Source organism: Biomphalaria glabrata, chromosome 12 (genome assembly GCF_947242115.1).
Source record: "Biomphalaria glabrata chromosome 12, xgBioGlab47.1, whole genome shotgun sequence".
NCBI lineage: Eukaryota > Metazoa > Mollusca > Gastropoda > Planorbidae > Biomphalaria > Biomphalaria glabrata.
In genome coordinates this window covers 22,929,271-22,952,608 of record NC_074722.1, presented here as the reverse complement: position 1 = coordinate 22,952,608, position 23,338 = coordinate 22,929,271, and the positions used below count along the sequence as shown (strand labels likewise).

The following is a 23,338-nucleotide window of genomic DNA, read 5'->3' as shown; positions in this document are numbered from 1 at the left end:
TGCAATGTCATTCCCGTGAACATTCCAACTAAATCTCATTGACTGAGTAGTACTATCTGATTGACTGAGATGTACTATTGATACTTTCTGAGATAAATGATGGAAAACAGAATTATTTTCTTCCATTAGTCATGCAAAAGGAAGCGCGATGGCTGAACGGTAAAGCGCTTGGCTTCCGAACCAAGGTCCCGGTTTCGAATCCTGGAGAAGACTGGTATTTTTAATTAGGGATCTTTGAGCACCTGACATTAGTTGGAGAAAGTAATAGAGGTTGGTTGTGCTGTCTAAATGACACCCTCGTTAACAGTGGGCCACAGAAACTGATGACCTTTACATCATCTGCCCTGTAGATGTATGTGTCTGAGACTGGGATAATTGCTTTCCTTTACTCATACAAATCCATTATTGTATAAAGTTAATGGTATGGTGCAGACACCATCGTTTCTATGTTGTCAAGTTTGATTTGATATTAAGTTATAGTTAAACGTAAGTAAGTAGAATTGGGGGGGGGGGGGGAAGGAATTATCAAAGAGTGTTTTTTTTTTCTTCACCTGTTTTTTTTTTACTTCACATCTATCACAGAGGTGAACTCTTACCAAGATTTAAGAAATGGACTTTCCCTAAGAAAATAGTCAATTGATAATGTCGGTCAGTAACAACTTAGCCTGTTTCTCATCTTGTATTTCTTCAGTAAATATTTTCTATTTCACCACTAAAATGTTTCTATCATCCACTGTTTCGTATATAACTTAAAAGCTGCGCCATTACGAGTCGAACATACAAATAACATTCTCAGCTCAACGCGATCGTTATCTGTATTTTTGTTTCCCTTCTAATTGGACTAACTCTGTTATCACCACACCCTCTCGCTATGTGCGCACACTGGCTCTATGTACACACCAAGAGTAAAAATACATGTACAAAATGATTATCTTGTCCAAAGTGGATCAAACAGTCTTGGGGCCTCCTGGTATAGGGTTAATAATCTAGGTCTACTTCTATACAAGAATATGGCGTGGGTGGTTTGATCAATTTCGTTTGCTGTGTAACATACCAAAAAAAAAAAAAAAAAGCAGAAAGCTGCATTTATAGAACTGAATACTACGTCCTAGGGGATAGTGCTGTGTGCTCAAACTAATGTGTAGATCTAACGCAGATGAAGTACAGGACGTTTCGCTGTAAAGATTTAGAACCTTTGATTTGCTATGAGTGCCCATAAGACAAACTCTTGTGGTCCCAAATCTTACACTTGATCTCTTCATGAAATAGTGGAGAGTACTGAGAAGCTACATTCAATTTTTTATAAGACATTCTATGCACTTTCAAAGTAGTTATGACCCAATAGCTATTAAAGTATAATCTATGGAATTCTATGAATATCTATTAGTTTGCAGGTAATTAAAAAGTAGAAGATCAGACTTCGTTATTTAATAAAAAAAAATCTATCAGTTTTAAGTTATAGTAAGAACTATTAAAATGTATATAATTTCTTTGGGATTTAGTAATAGCATATAACTTATGCTATTCAGCCTACATATATATATGTCTTTAAACAAAATATACTACAGCTACTTTTGAAAAGCTAATTTATTCCCATGCACAGTTTGATACTTTCTATCCAGTTCTCCCACCTTTACCGATGTCACCTTGACATATGCTAGTACATGTACGCCAATTTGAACAAGCCAGCACCCCAGGACAATAGTATTGTCCTCTTATTAAACCAACAAGATAGGAAACTATGAAAAGACCGGCAGTGAACCAAAGAAAGAAACTACTCTTTCAAAGTACATCCCTAAAGCAAGGACACTGGGTGTGTATTCAGATAACTCTTGCGCAATGTAATGCTTCTGTGTTTGGGCCATTAGTTGTCAACATGTGGACGCTGAAGTTTCTTGTATGGAATAAACAAATTGTAAACTGTAAACATTCGCCTTTATTTAGTCACGTAGAGCTAACAGACGAGAAGAAATCACTTCCACTCTCTCTCTCTCTCTCTTACCCTCTCTTATCATTTTTAAACTCTCTTCCACTCTCTCTTACTCTCTCTTATCATTTTTAAACTCTCTTCCACTCTCTCTTACCCTCTCTTATCATTTTTAAACTCTCTTCCACTCTCTCTCTCTCTCTTACCCTCTCTTATCATTTTTAAACTCTCTTCCACTCTCTCTTACTCTCTCTTATCATTTTTAAACTCTCTTCCACTCTCTCTTACTATCTCTTATCATTTTTAAACTCTCTTCCACTCTCTCTTACCCTCTCTTATCATTTTTAAACTCTCTTCCACTCTCTCTTACCCTCTCTTACCCTCTCTTATCATTTTTAAACTCTCTTCCACTCTCTCTTACTCTCTCTTATCATTTTTAAACTCTCTTCCACTCTCTCTTACTATCTCTTATCATTTTTAAACTCTCTTCCACTCTCTCTTACCCTCTCTTATCATTTTTAAACTCTCTTCCACTCTCTCTTACCCTCTCTTACCCTCTCTTATCATTTTTAAACTCTCTTCCACTCTCTCTTACCCTCTCTTATCATTTTAAAACTCTCTTCCACTCTCTCTTACCCTCTCTTATCATTTTAAAACTCTTTCACTCTCTCTTACCCACTCTTATCATTTTTAAACTCTCTTCCACTCTCTCTTACCCTCTCTTATCATTTTTAAACTCTCTTCCACTCTCTCTTACTCTCTCTCATCATTTTTAAACTCTCTTCCACTCTCTCCTACTCTCTCTTATCATTTTTAAACTCTCTTCCACTCTCTCTTCCTCTCTCTCATCATTTTTAAACTCTCTTCCACTCTCTCTTACCTCTCTGATCATTTTTAAACTCTCTTCCACTCTCTCTTATCCTCTCTTATCATTTTAAAACTCTCTTCCACTCTCTCTTACCCTCTCTTATCATTTTTAAACTCTCTTCCGCTCTCTCTTACCCTCTCTTATCATTTTAAAACTCTCTTCCACTCTCTCTTACTCTCATCATTTTTAAACTCTCTTCCACTCTCTCTTACTCTCTCTCATCATTTTTAAACTCTCTTCCGCTCTCTCTTACCCTCTCTTATCATTTTAAAACTCTTCCACTCTCTCTTACCCACTCTTATTATTTTTAAACTCTCTTCCACTCTCTCTTACCTCTCTTATCATTTTTAAACTCTCTTCCATTCTCTCTTACCTATCTTATCATTTTTAAACTCTCTTCCACTCTCTCTTACTCTCTCTTATCATTTTTAAACTCTCTTCCGCTCTCTCTTACCCTTTCTTGTCATTTTTAAACTCTCTCCCACTCTCTCTTACCCTCTCTTATCATTTTAAAACTCTCTTCCACTCTCTCTCATCATTTTTAAACTCTCTTCCGCTCTCTCTTACCCTCTCTTATCATTTTAAAACTCTCTTCCACTCTCTCTCATCATTTTTAAACTCTCTTTCGCTCTCTCTTACCCTCTCTTATCATTTTTAAACTCTCTTCCACTCTCTCTTACTCTCTCTTATCATTTTTAAACTCTCTTCCGCTCTCTCTTACCCTTTCTTATCATTTTTAAACTCTCTTCCGCTCTCTCTTACCCTTTCTTATCATTTTTAAACTCTCTCCCACTCTCTCTTACCCTCTCTTATCATTTTTAAACTCTCTTCCGCTCTCTCTTACCCTTTCTTATCATTTTTAAACTCTCTTCCGCTCTCTCTTACCATTTCTTATCATTTGTAAACTCTCTTCCACTCTCTCTTGCTCTCTCTTATCATTTTTAAACTCACTTCCGCTCTCTCTTACCCTTTCTTATCATTTTTAAACTCTCTTCCGCTCTCTCTTACCCTTTCTTATCATTTTTAAACTCTCTCCCACTCTCTCTTACCCTCTCTTATCATTTTTAAACTCTCTTCCGCTCTCTCTTACCCTCTCTTATCATTTTAAAACTCTCTTCCACTCTCTCTTACCCTCTCTTATCATTTTAAAACTCTCTTCCACTCTCTTTTACTCTCTCTCATCATTTTTAAACTCTCTTCCACTCTCTCTTACCCACTCTTATCATTTTTAAACTCTCTTCCACTCTCTCTTACCTCTCTTATCATTTTTAAACTCTCTTCCATTCTCTCTTACCTATCTAATCATTTTTAAACTCTCTTCCACTCTCTCTTACCCTCTCTTATCATTTTTAAACTCTCTCCCACTCTCTCTTACTCTCTCTTATCATTTTTAAACTCTCTTCCACTCTCTCTTACTCTCTCTCATCATTTTTAAACTCTCTTCCACTCTCTCTCTTACCTCTCTTATCATTTTTAAACTCTCTTCCGCTCTCTCTTACCCTCTCTTATCATTTTAAAACTCTCTTCCACTCTCTCTTACCCTCTCTTATCATTTTTAAACTCTCTTCCGCTCTCTCTTACCCTCTCTTATCATTTTAAAACTCTCTTCCACTCTCTCTCATCATTTTTAAACTCTCTTCCGCTCTCTCTTACCCTCTCTTATCATTTTAAAACTCTCTTCCACTCTCTCTCATCATTTTTAAACTCTCTTTCGCTCTCTCTTACCCTCTCTTATCATTTTAAAACTCTTCCACTCTCTCTTACCCACTCTTATCATTTTTAAACTCTCTCCCACTCTCTCTTACCCTCTCTTATCATTTTAAAACTCTCTTCCACTCTCTCTCATCATTTTTAAACTCTCTTCCGCTCTCTCTTACCCTCTCTTATCATTTTAAAACTCTCTTCCACTCTCTCTCATCATTTTTAAACTCTCTTTCGCTCTCTCTTACCCTCTCTTATCATTTTTAAACTCTCTTCCACTCTCTCTTACTCTCTCTTATCATTTTTAAACTCTCTTCCGCTCTCTCTTACCCTTTCTTATCATTTTTAAACTCTCTTCCTCTCTCTCTTACCCTTTCTTATCATTTTTAAACTCTCTCCCACTCTCTCTTACCCTCTCTTATCATTTTTAAACTCTCTTCCGCTCTCTCTTACCCTTTCTTATCATTTTTAAACTCTCTTCCGCTCTCTCTTACCCTTTCTTATCATTTTTAAACTCTCTTCCGCTCTCTCTTACCCTTTCTTATCATTTTTAAACTCTCTCCCACTCTCTCTTACCCTCTCTTTTCATTTTTAAACTCTCTTCCACTCTCTCGAAAGTATGTAAAAACTATTAAACATTGACTAAGATATAGATGTAAGATGCGCGGCGCTTTATCGGTAAAGTGCTTCGCTTTCCGAACCGGGGATCCCGGGTTCGTATCCTGATGAAGACATGGATTTTTAATTTCAGAATCTTTGTGTGCCTCTGAGTCTACCCAGCTCTAATGGATACCTGACATTAGTTGGGAAAAGTAAAGGTGGTTGGTCGTTGTTCTGGCCACATGGCACCCTCGTTAACCGTAGACCACAGAAACAGATGACCTTTACATCATCTGCCCTACAGACCACAAAGGGGAACTTTACATTTTACTATCTTTAGATTTAGATGTAATTCTGTTACCATTCAATACGATATCCATTTCCTATTATATACATTTACGGTGTTTTCAAAGTAGTCAAATCAAAAATAAAAGACATTATTTTGTCATTGTGTTTCTCGGACAGAGGGGTAACGACGTGCTGATAAAGAGGGATGGGGGGGGGGGGGAACTCGTTTTTTTCAAATAATAATTGTATTGTAGTCAAGTAAAACTAACATTATGTTATACCACATGTTTCACAAATTCATTTATTTAATTAAGTGATATCGTTTTATTGTCTAAGTAGGGCCTTACCAATTAATTGATGGCTGCCAGGATTGAGGTATGCGCGCTGGACTGTTGTTCGGGGAACTCGTTGGTCCCTGGTTCTTACCCTGCCCGCTGCCATCCCCCGTCGTCCTGCGGGAGGTTTGTACTAGGAAGTAGATTATCTTTAACTCTGAAGGAACATCCAAAACATGTAAAAAATTTGACAAACATTTTGTGAGAGGCATCTGCAATAAGATCCATTTTAAAAAAACTATTTCAAACAAGATATTTCCATGCCAGTGTGATTCTTAAGTCTTTTGTTTTTCAAGTCAAAATGGTGAAATATCTTCGGATTGACTTACGATTGTTCTGCTAACGGTATGCGACGCCCTTTTGACGCTAGAGATTTAGGCGTTAGAAGAAAAAACTTCAAAATAATTAATTAATTAAAATTAATATTTTCTTTTTACAAAGCTTATATCGAATCACTCTACCGGTCTGTCAATCTGTCTGTCTGATGAAAAGTTTTTACACGTTATTTCTACAACACCCAATCTCGGATCAAGCTGAAATTTTGCACAATTATTTCTATTTGTTTCTATTTCCAGACAAGTGATAGGATCATAGCGTACTGAGAACACTAAAAGCTAAAAAAAAAACAATTGGTAAAGATATTGCTATCGCACACATGTCTAGGTCAATCGTACATATAATTATATAATTACATGACTGATTCAAGCTAATGGATACATTTAAATTTAATAGAAGCTTTGTTGTTTTTTTTTTTTTTTTTTCGAAGTTTGAAAAATTTAGCATTTAAAGTAAACATTTATTAGACAAGGTGTAGATCAACTTGTATTCTAGATCTGGAAGTAAAACTTGACAAAATTCTCCGAGTGCAAAATGAGCGTCAATTAATTAATTTATTTACTAAAAGCATTTCTCTATAATACTCTTCAGGAGGGGGTGGGGTAATTACTTTTTAAAAAATGTTAAATTTGATACTTTTAGACTCTATTACAAGCGCCGCTAATTGTGTTTGACCAAAAGATCTCTAATTACAACCATAGCTGTTTGCCGATCCTAATGGCACCCCCCCCCCTCCTGGCACCTCTCAGCTTTGTTCAGAGAATAAAGAAATAGATCCCTTTCCCCATTGTTAACCAACCCACCCCTTTTCCTTGTGTATGTGTAACATTATTATGGTAGAGTGATCAAACTTCACTGACTCCTTCCACACAGTTTACTTAGTAGAATGAGAGCCAGAAAAACAAGTTTTTAAATCATCAGAGCTAGAGTATGTGTATACAAGTGTGAGTGTGTCTGTTAGAGAGTGTATAATAAATGTAGGTGTGTTCGTGTAGAGTATTCACAGCGTTGGTTGGATGGAGAAGTGTGCCTGTGCTGTATATGTGTTTGTCTGTGCTGCTTAATGGAGCTAGAAATCGGCTCATTTATAAATAGACTTTACTTCAATTAGAAGTGGGGAAATTCAGACATCCATGACCTAATCCTTAGTATCCGCAATACTCGCCTTTCAATGTACGTATCAAAAGGATATCAATATTGCTTACATCTGTACATGGGTCGCGATGACGTAATAGGCTGATTGTTTAGAGAAGCAAGTAATTTAAGATATCTTTTTTTATATTTTGGTCTACGTAAGTTTCTTCCATCAGCCTGTAGTTGTTTTTTTACTTCGCTTTTCAAAAGTAGCTTGAAGCTAACATAAATTATCTGTTCTTAGAGTTAAGCTCCAATAGGACTGAGGGCCAGTGTCAACATAAAAACAATGGAATTTATTATTACTTTGTTATTCTTTTTATATTTAGTAGAAATCTAGCCCCGTGTGCCCGTCAACTCTGCAGAACGGACCTGATTGTTCTGGTAAATGAAAGTAACAAACTTTGTGCTCACATTAGGACATGACTTAGTACCGAGAGTGGCTAGATTTCTCGCAATTTCTTAACTAATTGGATCCTTTATGTTTTTACTCTTTTAAAATATTTTTGTTAATGTTATTAGTGCTTTGATATTTTTTTAAATTTTGAATTCAATAATCCAGCACCTTATACTATTTTAAAGTTAAAATGAAAATATACCTTTGTGTTCAGCAATTAAGTATCCTGACATAAAGAGAATATTATTTTACGCACAAACATAATAGTTGAAAGAAACACTGTAACGTATAAGATAAAATAAATAAGAGAAGCTAATAAAGCAACACATTATATCTTGAACTTTTTACATATAGTACATAGCATTTTATCTTTTCTTTTCAGATCTCTTTAAGAGGACGTCTTTATAGTCTATTGATTCAGTTTGTACTTAACAGAGACAAAGAATACAAGTCTTACTATGAGGATTAATCAATTAAAAGTTGTAGAGAAATCAAGAAAGTAGAATCATTTTTAATCGCCTCAGATGACATTCTTGTTGCAAGATATTTGTGGTCAAACTTTGCTCATTCAGGTGTTTTAATAATACAGCCTGAAATACAACAACCAATGAATCTATTTAATCTACACGAGTGCAAGGTAAATTAGAGGACAAAATGTCGTTTGAAGTTCTCGTGGACAAAAATGTGAACTTTCGAGGCGTTTGGTGTGCTGGTGAGAGAGTGACAGAGAAACGGATCAAATTAATTTTTTCAGAATACTCCAGCAAGCCATCGCGCTCTTGTAGATTCCAGCTGACCTCCTCTGGGCTGCATCTGGAGCTTCACCCGACGGCAGACGGGAAAAAAGGTGGGAAAATGAACGAGATCAGCTTTCAGAACATCAGAGACATTGTGTACAGTCAGCAGGACCTAACCTGTTTACTTGTGATATATGTTGACCCAAACAGCACGCTAAGCGTTCTGGCCTGCTCCAGTGAACGTCCGGAGGACATGATGTCCATACATAAGGCTTTTCTGAAAGAGAGGTACCGCCGTCAGCAGGACGGCCACGCCAACTGGACTTTACAGCAGAGGGTCGTCGTTCCCAACGGGAGCCCCTTGCCCCACAACAACGCCCTAGGTGCAAGACTTTTACAGCGATCTAACCTGACCTCTGCAGCCAAAGGATCTTCCTACAGAAGCTACAGCGAGAGTGACGCCGGTGATGAGAATGTATTTCTTAACGAGGAAGGATTATTGGTACAACGAGACGAGATCAAAGTGGATAGAGAACCCATCGATCTCAATAATGACGGTCTTCCAGAAGCGTATCATGTTGGGATTCAGGTAAATGTGCGTTTAACTAGCAGTTTACGATGCATATGTGGCATTGAAGTATTGATAATGATCGTATTTCAGCACTCTTTGTCTGTTTTATTTTTCATCTTTTTTCATTTACTCCTCTCTCTGTCTCTCCTTCTCTCTCTCTCTCTCTCTCTCTCTCTCTCTCTCGATATATATATATATATATATATATATATATATATATATATATATATATATTAGGGGTGCACCGAATAGTAATTTTTGATATTCGGCCTAGCCGGATCTGGCATAAAATATGATATTCGTCAGGGAGCGATACCTACAAGTTTTGTAAATAGCTTGTGTTGCAGAGCATTTTGTAAAACTGTTGAATAACATGGACCTTTATTCGAAATAATTTGTTCCTTTTATTTACCTTATTGCTTTAAACGCTGTTAATGATTGATTAATTAAAGCTTAACAATATTTATAAACAGATAGGCCTATCACAAACTAATCTGTCCACCAAATGTAAAGGATATGTGTGGAATAGTCAACGTATATATGTATAAATGGAAATATATATTAAACTAGTTTGTGTAAATGTAAATCTCTCAAAAATAAAGTGCAATCTGGCTTGTATAGTGGGTGGATGTATGTATTGAAAAATGTATTCATAAATTTCAGACCAACAACTGATCACTAGGCTTGTAATTTAACTTCAAGGACCGCGTCTGGTTCTGGCTTTAAGGGTGACTGTTAGTTAATAGTTGAAATCTGAAGCGTTGTAGGTCAATATTTATTGTTTTAGATTAATTCATTTGCGGTAAACGATATTTTATTAACAGCGGGAACATCAATTATACCTATTTATAGCTTGAACCTTAGATGGTGCCAAACATAGATTAAATTGTAGTATTATTGAGTTCTATGTTTAAATCTACAGTTCTATAGATCTAAGAGCATTAGGAAAACCTAATATAGAAGAAGAAAAAACTCATCCACACCCTTCTTACACAAAAGAAAAATACATAGACTACACATACGACAGATTTAGCAAACCTGGTCAGATAGACGTTGTGAGCCTACAAATGTAGTCCTAGTGTAGTGTGTATAGTTGATGGTGTTGATCATCGCGCATTTTTTTTTTCTTTGGGCAGACGCAATAGTGTTGAATGGTCAGATTGGCATGGTCAGTTAAGCATATAGATCTATTATACCAGTGCACTAGTTACAGAGGTCAAGTGTTTCTTAACACTCCAGCATATTTTTTCTTTGTTTTCTAGATCTAATTTTAATGCTACGGATCAATGTCTTTTATGTGATTTTAAACTTTACTATTGTTTTTCCGTTATATAATAAGTCAATGGAATTAAACAATGCAATTAGCTTTCTTTCTAAAGATTTTAATACAAGGCAAAAAAAAAATACACACACACATACATGCACATCTTTGTTTTATTTTATTTTCAAAGTATGTAAGAAACATCTTCCTTAGTTATTAGACCTACTCATTTTATAAAAGGGCATGCGGCATGGTATTAAGCCTATGGGTGTCAGGAGTGTAAAAAGTCGTCCAGGCCTGATACACAATGGCTAAGTACGCATCATAAGTAAAAAAACAAAACAAACAGTAATAACGAGGAGTTACTAGACAGTCTCGAATTATTAAGACTATCGTTATCAAATCAAGGCACTTTACGCAGAAGCAATATTGTTGTTAACACGTTAGGAAAAGTAATTCAACTGTTTTATATATTCATAGTGTACTATGCTATCTTAGCGTGTTGTGTTTATCCTATCTGACTTAAAAATGGTCAATCTCTATCGATAAATTGGGTGTCAAGGACTAAATAAATAAAGTAAGGAGTAGGGGATGTTTAGCTCTCCCTTGTTTTACATGTTTTCGGATGTTCCTTCAGAGTTGAAGATAGTTTACTTCCTAGTCCAAACCTCCCGCAGGACGACGGGGGATGGGAGCGGGCAGGGTTTGAACCCTCGACCGTCGATAAATCCGAACGACAGTCCAGCGCGCAAACCGCACGACCAGGCAGCCATCCCTTTAAAGATAGGTCTGGTTGTGTCTTTTAGGCTTATATAAACAAATCTGAGCCTAATACTTTTTTTCTACAAAATAATTAGTTACTTGTTTACTGGGCTATGAAATCGGTTTGTGTTCTGTATAGCAAAAGGTCACTCGTTTAGGTGTGTGATCTTTAATCCAGTTAACCAATTGAGATTTATATCCAAGTAAACAAACTCGACATTCGTGAAGAGGTGTGGCCTGTAGTCCAGCCACGTGATTGAGATTTTCTCCAAATAAGCAAACTCATTGTCCGTTTAACCCTAACCCTAACCCTAGCTTGAAGTCCAGCCCCTAATTAATATTAGCTAACAAGTAAACGAACTCAGTTCCCTCGCGTGACCGCTAGAGAGTACCTAAGTCCATTGTATTTGACTTGTGGTCCCCTTTCTATCAATGAGCTCAATGTGATGGACTAAACAAATAAAAGGGGGTGGGATTTGTTCACATCCTTGTTACCTGTGTAGAGGTGTGGCTTGAAGTCCAGCCCCCATAAAGATTTACTACCAAATAAACAAACTCAGTTCCCTGGTAAGGTGTGACCTCAAGAGTGGGTCAATATGCTGACATTAAACCAACGTCCATCGTATTTGACTTGTGGTCACCTGTCTATCAATAAACTCAATGTGATGGATAAAACAAATAAAAAAGGGTGTGGGAGATATACACGCACAGCTTGACAGATGTCTGGACATAGTCAAGGAATATAACATTTTAACATGCTAACTTATTAACTCAAAGTTCATTGTTGCTCTGTATGTAAAGCGCATTTATAATGTAAAATTTCATTTGTATTTATATTAATACGCCTTGTATTTATAATAAAAGATGTTTGGTGCTTATGCATATATGCCCTATTTTTAAGCTAGTATATATATATATATATATATATATATATATATATATATATATATATATATATATATATATATATATATATAACAAGTAGTATGTATGTATATATATATATATATATATATATATATATATATATATATATATATATATATATATATATATACATCTTGTCCACTTAATTGTCGTGTTCATCATTTTTGTCCACTCTTTCTCTAATTTTATTTCAAACATTATTGACATGCTTCTGCTACTACTAATAATGATAATCTTTAATCTTGTTCTTTACACATAGCCCTATCAATCAGAACTACACTTTCACTTTTTTTATACCTGAGAACCTTGACCTTAACGTCATCTTCTATTCATATTCAACTAAATCAGACTTTTTAAATGACCTCAAGAAATTGACCTTCTCAAGACCTAGTGGTCCATAATGCAGGTGATATTTTATTCACCACATGGGCCAACTTTCCCTCCATGTCTAATTACCCATTTGGTATCTGTCATCCCTTAAAGAATCGATAAGATCATACTTGACTCTATATAGTCTGTGAAATATTGATTGTAATCAATGAAATCATCTACTTAAAGATCTAAATGTGTATCTTTCAGTATCAAAATAAATGCCTATTATATTTTCCAGCCTAGTCCACAGAATTATATTTAGAGAAATTTTATTTGTGTGAGTGTCTTTAGTTTACACTCCTCCCCTATTGTCACCCCGACAAGTTTTGACGCAATGCAAATAAATACCCCAAGATCACTGTGTCTAGACTAGTGTGTGTTAGGACTGCTTATCTTTATAATAGAAGCCTTCTACGAATCAATCTACTAGATATACACAAAAAACAACTTTTGTTCCGTTCCATTCTGACTATTAAAGTGTTTGTCCCGTTCAGGTACAATTTTCGATTGGCCTGTACTGTATTCTCTTTCTAGCACCAATAGAATTGTCTGGAGAAATGTTTCCCAAATGTCTGATTGCGACCTGGTAGTGAGACACGTTAGATCTAGCGCTTCATTTACCTCTATATTCTTACAAATCCACTCATTCCGTCCGTCTGGTACACATTTCGTTACGCGTTGTTTTCTCCTACAAACCCTGTCTCGGATCTAGTTGAAACTTTGCATAATTCTTCAATGTTCCTAACAAAATATGAATCAATACAAAGTTAACAAATTAATTAATGAATTAATGGTAATTAAATAATTTTGTTTGATATTGAAAAGGGGAATTCATCTTACAGTATTGAGAGAGAGATATGGCTGTAAACGCAAAGTCGGGATTAAAACTCGAGCCTGTTTGATAAGTAACCAAGCGATTCATGTCACTCAGCCACACATCACACACTGTATCATGGGCGTAACCAGGGGAGGGGGGGGGTTGGGGGTTAAAATCGGGATCGGAATTTAGTGACTGATTTTTTGCCTTGATTTTGTTTATTTTAGGTGAGATTTTAATACTAAACCATCACTTGCCTCAGCACAGCCAAGGGGGTTTTGAATTAAATTACGCACTCAAAATGCTATGAGCGTAGCCAAAAGGGGTTTTGAGTTTAATCCCCCTTCAGAGGGGTTTGATGCTAAAAAATACTTCTTCAATATAAAAAAAGCAAATTACACACTAAAATTATTTGAGCGTAGCCAAGCCAATTGGAGGTTTTGAGTTTAAACCCCCTCTCCTACATTGTTATTGAACTTGTTTAATACTCAACATCAGCGTCGACTAACTTGTATTGATTGTTCGACCTTTCGCCGATGTCAGTGGATTCTACATTTTGTTAAGTGTTGCCTCCATTTGGTTTGTTTGCATTCGACACCGCGGAAGCGCCTAACAATGGGAAGCATAGTATTAAAAAACAAATTGTTTTTAAGGGAAGTTGATAAGCGTCTGATCAGGGCTAGTAGTACTTTTGGACGCCTTCAAGCGAGAGTGTAGCGAAATAAATCGCTCTGCCTGCCTACAAAAATCAGTGTCTACCAAGCAGTTTTTCCCTCAACTCCTCAATGTGAATCTGAGACGTGGGTTCGAGACAGACAAGAACTAATACGTCTTGAACGCTCCCACATGGTGGCAAGACAGCATACAAACAGCGATGTTCCTGCGAATGACGGTATGAACTTCTTATAGTCCTACAACCACGCTGGGCACATATTCTATATGGGGGACAAACATAGGCCGAAGGCAATCTTTTTTACTGAGCTAAAAGGTGGTCGTCGTAACGGAGATTCACCACGGAAACGCTTCTTTAAGATACTAACGCAATGTTTATCAGTTTCTTAGGAAAAAATGCGCTATTCTACTTTGTTACAAAGTGCATGTTTTACCATTTATAGTAGAGATTTTGTATCACTCGATGTTTCGTACTAAAGCCATAATGAATATACTAATTGCATTATGAAATGAGTCAGCGTAAACAATTGGAGGAGTTAAACTGTGAAGACTTTCTTCTAAGTCAATAATAGGTCAATAGTTCAACGCTAAAGATGTACAACGACACGACGTGAGCTGTGGTTTTACTACACTGTTGGGGGGGACCTCAGAGACTTTCTATTTCATTCCCATGTACAATTACATTGAGAACCAACAGAACACAAAAGCAACACTTCAGATTGGTTTAGTCTTTACCCGAACGTTCGTTTTCGTCATTACTAAAATATTTCCGAAATGAATTTGGGTAAATATTCTTACTTGACAAATTAATCAACCGAGTGAGGCTCAGTTGTCTAGTACTTCACTATTAATAGTATTTTAAAAAATCAAATGAGACTACAAGGACCAGGAGGTGACTCTTCAGTATTTTTCTTAAAACATGTATGAAAATATTTTTTTTTCTAAAATAATGTTACAAAATGTATTACTAAATTAAGTATTTCTTTTATATAATTTCTGGCAATATAAAAAAATGTAGTATGTGTAAAAGCCATATATAATTAAAAACAATGAATATGCAGCTTTTTATATTTTACTAGTGGAGCATATTATATAATTCACAGGGTGCATTGAAAAGTTGAGAAAAGTAACATAATTCTGTACTTCATAGTTTGAATGACATATTTAGCTTGAAGATGTACGCTACACAAATCAGATAATTATTCAAAAACATCAGTTAGACCAGGTTCACATTACACCATATCTTCCTAACCATCACTTCATTGAATACATCTGAACCTCCCTTTCCTGTGGTATTTTGACGTTAGCGGTTCAACATTACAATAGAATCGTTAGATGTTCAACACTATAATAGTATCGTTAGATGTTCAACACAACAATAGTATCGTTAGATGTTCAACACAACAATAGTATCGTTAGATGTTTAACACAACAATAGTATCGTTAGATGTTCAACACTACAATAGTATCGTTAGATGTTCAACACTACAATAGTATCGTTAGATGTTCAACACAACAATAGTATCGTTAGATGTTCAACACAACAATAGTATCGTTAGATGTTCAACACAACAATAGTATCGTTAGATGTTCAGCACTACAATAGTATCGTTAGATGTTCAACACTACAATGGTATCGTTAACCTTTTCAAAACTCACACGTCTTTGTGTCTTGGCGGAGATTGGTTTGTTTTTGTTCATAGTTTCTTATGTTCATGTTGAATGCTGCCTTTTTACTGCCTGCGGGGCCGATTTTGATTGGGGGGTGGGTCCACACAAACTTTGTTTTGCAATCGTGTTTGTAATTTTGTTTGTTTTCGCCTCTACAAACAATCAACATTACTTTCTACTTTTTCTCGGCGTATTTATTTTCCGCAAAATATCGCTTTAAAATCTGTTTTCTACCTGTTGAAATTGTATTCAGATTTGTAGAAATCAAATAAAACAATCAAAACAACAAAAACAATATTGTTACATTTCGGTTGCATATAAAAACAACAGTTAAAATAACGGGCTCCAAACTAATAGAATGAAAGTTGTTTTTTTCTAGAAGTTCAGTGTCTATGAAACAAAAATTGTGTTCTCGTTACGATTTCAGACTATTCAAGTAGACAATGATGTAGACTCCGCTTCCATTATGTCTGAGACTTCCATGCAGACTTTGAAAGATGATTACAATGCTCTGAATGAAGAAATGAAAGCTTTAAAGATTCTCCTGGAGAAAACCACGGGCATTAGTGCTGAGGAGTACTACAGACGTGGAGATCTGCCTCAGCCTCGAAACAGGTTCGAATCTTCATGATGTCTTAAAAAGGATTAAAGATTTGATTGCTAGTTGTATTATTGGAACACTATGATAAATGCAAACATAAGAAACAACTCTGCTAGCTATAAACATTGCAGTGTAATTATTTTTACTTTGTCAACACTCATGGTTGTAAATTAAAAAGTAATTAAAAAATCAATATCTCAACGGGCTTATAAAAAATGCTTTAAACATTGATTTGTATTATGATTATTGATTAGATATCATTATTATCTCCAGGACATGTTCACCTCGATTTAACTATTTAGTTTTCTTCCCTAAGACGTACACATGTCTTCTCCAATAACACGGACACTCTAAACATCCTATTCATTAGACTTGTTCTCATTCATTGATATTAGTTGCTTATCTCTTTCTTTAGAAAAATTGTTGCCTTTGAAGAAAATTCTCAAGGTCATCGCAATCCTAGTCTAACCCAGGAGAACGGCGCTAGTGGTGCCATAGTGGACGAATCAAGCACATCACATGGTATTTGTGTTAATGTTTAAACATTTAATTTCACTATCTGTTGTCCATAAAACACTGATAGATTCTAAACAGAGTTCAGTGTTAGCCAATGTAGACATCAGTAGAAACAGAGTTCAGTGTTAGCCAATGTAGACATTAGTAGAAACAGAGTTCAGTGTTAGCCAATGTAGACATTAGTAGAAACAGAGTTCAGTGTTAGCTAGTGTAGACATCAGTAGAAACAGAGTTCAGTGTTAGCCAATGTAAACATCAGTAGAAACAGAGTTCATTGTTAGCCAATGTAAACATCAGTAGAAACAGAGTTCAGTGTTAGCCAATGTAGACATTAGTAGAAACAGAGTTCAGTGTTAGCCAATGTAGACATTAGTAGAAACAGAGTTCAGTGTTAGCCAATGTAGACATTAGTAGAAACAGAGTTCAGTGTTAGCCAATGTAGACATTAGTAGAAACAGAGTTCAGTGTTAGCCAATGTAGACATTAGTAGAAACAGAGTTCAGTGTTAGCCAATGTAGACATCAGTAGAAACAGAGTTCAGTGTTAGCCAATGTAAACATCAGTAGAAACAGAGTTCAGTGTTAGCTAGTGTAGACATCAGTAGAAACAGAGTTCAGTGTTAGCCAGTGTAGACATTAGTAGAAACAGAGTTCAGTGTTAGCCAATGTAGACATCAGTAGAAACAGAGTTCAGTGTTAGCCAGTGTAGACATTAGTAGAAACAGAGTTCAGTGTTAGCCAATGTAAACATCAGTAGAAACAGAGATCAGTGTTAGTCAGTGTAGACATCAGTAGAAACAGAGTTCAGTGTTAGTCAGTGTAGACATCAGCAGAAACAGAGTTCAGTGTTAGCCAATGTAGACATCAGTAGAAACAGAGTTCAGTGTTAGCCAATGTAGACATCAGTAGAAATTGGAATTCAAAAACTTTACCGTTTACTTGAAAAACAAAAAGATTTTCTTTCAATTGAATTGAATAAAGGAATACAACTTTAAATCTACAGTTCATAGCCTACATCGCTTCCTTCACAAGTCATGAAAAAAAGGCAAAGTAAAATTTTGTCAAGCCTTTAAATACCTTTTTAATTTCTTTCATCATAAACCCTTTTCTACCCCCCCCCCACCCCCATGTTGTTTTTTTTTTTACTAATTAAAAACGTCGCAGCGATTTTTCTAGTGCCAATGGACCTCATTCACCAATCGTTAGTAAACACATTTAGCCACGTCATAATATTGATTAAACAATGAAAAATACGTATCACGTGACATCCTTTATGTTGTTTGTTTACGTCTGTTGAATGAGATCCATTGAGCTATTTGTATGAATGAATGGCTATGTTTATTTAATCTATTCGGAAATCATTGGGAGAGATGGAAGCATGAAGCAAAGCTTTTCTTTTTTTCATAATCATTTTTGAATCCAAATGTCTTTGTTTAATATCTCTGAACCTGGGCCTTAGATCGTTCGTATGTCTTATGTTGTTGTAAATAGTCACCTAGATTACTTAGTGGTTTAACGGACATTTGTCGCATAGTACGTCTATGTAAAGTTACAGCCGCTACTAAAGAAGACTTACTTATTTTGTTGGTAATGTAACTGATATATTAGTAACACAGTTTGATTTTATTGAAGGACTACTTGCTGGTGCGGATGACTACGACCGGAGAAGTATCAGTGTTCAGACCAACAAAAGTCAGATCGCACTAAAAAATCGCTACGCCAAAAATCCAGTGTCACCATCGGTTTCCAATGCCTACAAAGAGAAAGTGGCAGCCCTGAAAAAAAGAGGCGGCGCCTCGGGCTCTGAGAGTGGAACGGGGTTGACAACAGATGGACAAAGTTTGACCCCTGCAACAAGACCTCTGGGTAAACGTTGTTGTACTCTTAGAAGTTGTAGAGTTGTGTGTTCGTTGTTTGTTCCTAGCTAGCGTAGCACAGCGAGACTTCATAGAAGTTGTAGAGTTGTGTGTTCGTTGTTTGTTCCTAGCTAGCGTAGCACAGTGAGACTTCATAGAAGTTGTAGAGTTGTGTGTTCGTTGTTTGTTCCTAGCTAGCGTAGCACAGCGAGACTTCATAGAAGTTGTAGAGTTGTGTGTTCGTTGTTTGTTCCTAGCTAGCGTAGCACAGCGAGACTTCATAGAAGTTGTAGAGTTGTGTGTTCGTTGTTTGTTCCTAGCTAGCGTAGCACAGCGAGACTTCATAGAAGTTGTAGAGAAGTTGTTCGTTGTTTGTTCCTAGCTAGCGTAGCACAGCGAGACTTCATAGAAGTTGTAGAGAAGTTGTGTGTTCGTTGTTTGTTCCTAGCTAGCGTATCACATTGAGACTCAGGCTTTGTGGCTAAGTCACATCATCTATAATTACTTACAAATAATGAAATAAATTATATTAAGTATAAAATGTGTTTTATAATATTCACTTTGTTCATGATTAATCTAAACTTCTCCAAATATCTACAGCGGTCTAATGTATTTGGCTCAAAAGAAATTATTTCTTTTCTCCAAGTATGTGCGTAGCCTGCGGTGTGCGAAAAACCTTGTTAGTACAATGACTGGCCGCCATTACTTTCCCTAGCAGTATACAAAGACTTTAACAAAGAATTTCTAAACACAAAGGGGGCGCGGTGGTTAAGTGGTTAAGCGCTCGGCTTCTGAACCTGCGGTCCTGGGTTCGAATTTCGGTGAAGGCTGGGATTTTGAATGTAGGGTTGAGTCCACCCAACTCTAATGGGTACCTGACTTTACTTGGGGAAAGTAAAGGCGGTTGGTTGTTGTGCTAACCACATAACACCCTGCTCGTTAACCGTTGGCCATAGAAACATCATCTGCTTCATAGATCGCAAGGTCTGAAGGAGAAACTTTACTTTGGAGGCGCGGTGGCTGAGCGCTAAAGTGCTTGGCTTCTGAGTCTCCCCAGCTCTAATGGGTACCTGACGTTAGTTTGGGAAAAGTAAAGGCGGTTGGTCGTTGTGCTGTCCACATACCACCCTCGTTAACGGAAAGCCACATAAACTGATGACCTTTACATCATCTGCACTATAGACCACATTGTCTGAAAGGGGAACACATAGTTTACTTTGCAATACAATCAGTAATAGTCGTTACTTTCCCTACCTGAACTTTATTCAGATATCCAAGTCTATCTGGTTGATTGAAACCCTGCTTCTAACATTCTTCTTTACACAGTTAGTTGAGATTTTGAATGTAATGTTCAACCACTTAGCCAAGACTAGGTAGTAGATCTTCTTAGCCAAAACATTCTAAGGTATTGTGTGGTCATTACACCGACCTAAGATTTGTATCTTTCTAGCTCGTCTTTACTGAACATCAGGAGCTGAACTGAAACTTTGGTGACAAATGAACTTTCATAAAATGTTGAGTTCATTAGAATTAGAAACATTCTCAGAAACGTACTACCCAATATAAAATGTTGAGTTCATTAGAATTAGAAACATTCTCAGAAACGTACTACCCAATATAAAATGTTGAGTTCATTAGAATTAGAAACATTCTCAGAAACGTACTACCCAATATAAAATGTTGAGTTCATTAGAATTAGAAACATTCTCAGAAACGTACTACCCAATATAAAATGTTGAGTTCATTAGAATTAGAAACATTCTCAGAAACGTACTACCCAATATAAACATCTTTGATGCACACAGCCTACATAAATAACTAATAATAAATGGAAATAATCTAGAGTATAAGATTGTGTGTTGTTATATTGTGAATCTTTATTATAGAGAGACGATTTGTTACTTCTCAACACAGTGTGACATGTAGAGCTTAACGTTGCTATTATATTTCCTAATTCAAGCATGAATACATTAATAGTGACACGAGCTCATGTTCTACATGCGCCCAAATTTAGGTCACTATTTGCATAGCAAACAATATTTATGCTAATTCTGAAACCTTAATTTAGTTTGTAACCAAACCCTTGAATTCGTATTTCAGTTGTTAAAATTCCACATGGCAAACCTCTGCTTAGGACCATGAGTACCGGAAGAACAACAGTCAATCGTCCCATTGAGGAAGTTTATCACCACAGATCAGGCAGCCAAAAAAGAAGAATCGTCATCGCTTCCCCCAAAACAATTCTGTAGTGAGAAAACAAATTTAGTTAACTCAAACCTTCATTTCAATGTTCAGTGTCTTTCTTTACAACAAAAAAATGTCTCTGGTCTTATAATTTGACATGGTAAGAATGTCTTTTTAAGAAACGACTATTTTCAAAACTCTACATGTAAAGACTTGAGAAAGGTTTGTCTGTAATGTGACCTAATCGTCTCAAAGTAATTATCTCCGGTGAAATATTATTGCTTATACAAATGTATCATCCATTTCCCTTCTTCAACTTACACAAATATTTTCAAAGATTCCTAGAAACTTCTCTTCAAAGTCAGTCCTTGTCAAATATTTCTTTCAGTTGTTTTTTTCAATGTTTGATTCTAATTAGACAAGTAAAGACACACGTTTTGCTGAAGTTGTCTATATAAAAAAAAAAACAAAAAAAACCTCATTATATAAACATATGAGAAGTTGTAGAATGTTATAATTTTCAAAATATTTTTAAAGGTAATAATCTAAAGACGGTTTGAATTAGCATACCTTGGTTTACATCTGTGGTTTTGAGTCATAAGTTACAAAGTACGTAGCAATGTCGAATGAGTGAATATAGAGACATAGCAGACGTTACTTTCTCATCCAATCCTCTTGCTCACTTGGCAGACACAAAACTTGAACATCTGTTCTCCTTAAAGTGGCTTTTTGTGTACAGTTTTGCTTTGACTTTTCTCTCTCAGGTCTTATATCTCAACTATCAAAGATTTAAAATACGATAGAGGTGTATAATATGATAGAAGTCTTACAAAATATTTATAAAATTCTGTCTTCTTGGATAGAGGCTACGGCCTTTCCTGGAACTTTTGTTTCATTTCTATTTGTATGAAGTCACAACAGCGGCACATAACATGCACTTTCTCCAGCAGTGGTTATGAGTCTAGCAATGTGTGTCATATGTGGAAGAAAAAGTTTGCTATTTAATTAGCCGCTAAAAGTCTGTATGAATGGTTTTATACTGTACTGGCTAAGGCAGAAACAAATGAGTGATTCATATATGTAGAACCTATAGGGTCAGGGTTTATTTCCTCTCTATTGGATGGCGCCACTGTCTCAAGATTCGTTATATATTAGTTCCATTTAACATCCTAACAGACCTATGTACTTATTTCATTTAACATCCTAACAGACCTATGTACTTATTTCATTTCACATCCTAACAGACCTATGTACTTATTTCATTTAACATCCTAACAGACCTATGTACTTATTTCATTTCACATCCTAACAGACCTATGTACTTATTTCATTTAACATCCTAACAGACCTATGTACTTATTTCATTTAACATCCTAACAGACCTATGTACTTATTTCATTTAACATCCTAACAGACCTATGTACTTATTTCATTTAACATCCTAACAGACCTATGTACTTATTTCATTTAACATCCTAACAGACCTATGTACTTATTTCATTTAACATCCTAACAGACCTATGTACTGATTTCATTTAACATCCTAACAGACCTATGTACTGATTTCATTTAACATCCTAACAGACCTATGTACTGATTTCATTTAACTATGTATATTTTATCTGCGGTGCTAGTTTCCCCACTGAAATGCCAGTCTTTTAACATGTGTATGTGTTATTTATATACTTACTGTTAGTATACCTAATGTCTTGTGCTTAGTGCTAGAACTGGAGAAACAAAACAATAACAGAACTGTATTCTCATTTATTCTCTTCAGTACAGCATCTCTACCATCTCATACAACTTTGTTTCTGTCAAACTGAAAACATGAACATTCTCTTGTTTATTTGTGGCCAATTCTCTGAGACATAAGTAATTGACTCAGTAGGACGTAATTATCTTCTCTTTTGATGTAACGTCTGTAATTTATAAATTTATAAGATAAGATATATCTTGGTTTCTTCAGAGTATTACACCTGGCCTGTATGAGCTGTTTTAAAAAGTGTATATTCATACTTATAACATTTTTTTTTTATTTTGAAATGTAAATTTATTCACAAATAAAAATGCTTTGAAATAAAGGAATTATTATTATTTTTTTTTTTTTAATTTTCTATTTGTTTTGTTATTATGTCTGTGAACACTTGGTTTAATTTTTTTGGTTTAATGTTTTTGTTTACTTAAGAATGTTTCATTGTACAACAATCTGAGCTTATTCTAACAGATCTTATAGTCTACAGCTCCACTATTTAGGTAACGCATCTTTGAATTAAATCGTTTTTGGGATTTCTAAGAACAGTTCCGAATTTTTTTGTTTATTTAGTTGTTTAATCTGTATTTGTTTCGTTTCGTTGACTCAGTTCAAGTCATTAAGTTGGCTGATAATACTGCCATAGGCCCGGGGTCGGCAACCTGCGGCTCGCGAGCCACATGCGGCTCTTTGGCTGTGAAGCTGCGGCTCTTTAGTTCCATACGCAAATATTAATTATTTTAACGAAACATTTTAAAAAATAGTTCTGATATGTTTAACTAGTATTAGGCACCGATTCTATTTCTCAGCCTCTTGTACTCGCTTTTCACCACACCCCTTCCCCGTGACACGAGTCGCCACTGTCGTCAGTCCGTTGGAAGCTCTCGACTGACTTAGTCGTTGGATGTTTTTATGTAGGTTTTAATTCTCTTTCGACGCAAGACAAATTGGCATTTTCACCACACGCTTTGGCTGTGACGTATAGTGTGGTGGTTTAAGTAAATGAGTTAGAAGCGATTATCTTCTCAAAGTTAGAAGCAATCTACGAGTAACGCT

The 23,338-nt window shown here is 35.8% G+C and overlaps 1 protein-coding gene across 5 annotated transcripts in view; it reads left to right on the top strand.

The window, feature by feature from the left end:
• Nucleotides 1-22,134, top strand: part of LOC106053555 (uncharacterized) — a 31,929-nt gene extending 9,795 nt beyond the window's left edge. For 2 of the 5 annotated variants that reach the window (XM_013209129.2, XM_013209131.2), the window contains exons 2-6: nt 7,969-8,912; nt 15,804-15,991; nt 16,393-16,499; nt 18,125-18,358; nt 20,449-22,134. In XM_013209129.2, coding sequence (XP_013064583.2) covers nt 8,241-8,912; nt 15,804-15,991; nt 16,393-16,499; nt 18,125-18,358; nt 20,449-20,597 — 1,350 coding nt within the window. In that variant the 5' untranslated portion in view covers nt 7,969-8,240 and the 3' untranslated portion in view covers nt 20,598-22,134. Of the gene's footprint in view, nt 1-7,018; nt 7,229-7,326; nt 7,348-7,376; nt 7,574-7,968; nt 8,913-15,803; nt 15,992-16,392; nt 16,500-18,124; nt 18,359-20,448 lie in introns of those variants that run through there. The other 3 variants (XM_056006613.1, XM_056006612.1, XM_013209130.2) reach the window with 3 other exon arrangements.
• Nucleotides 22,135-23,338: the final 1,204 nt, after the last annotated feature.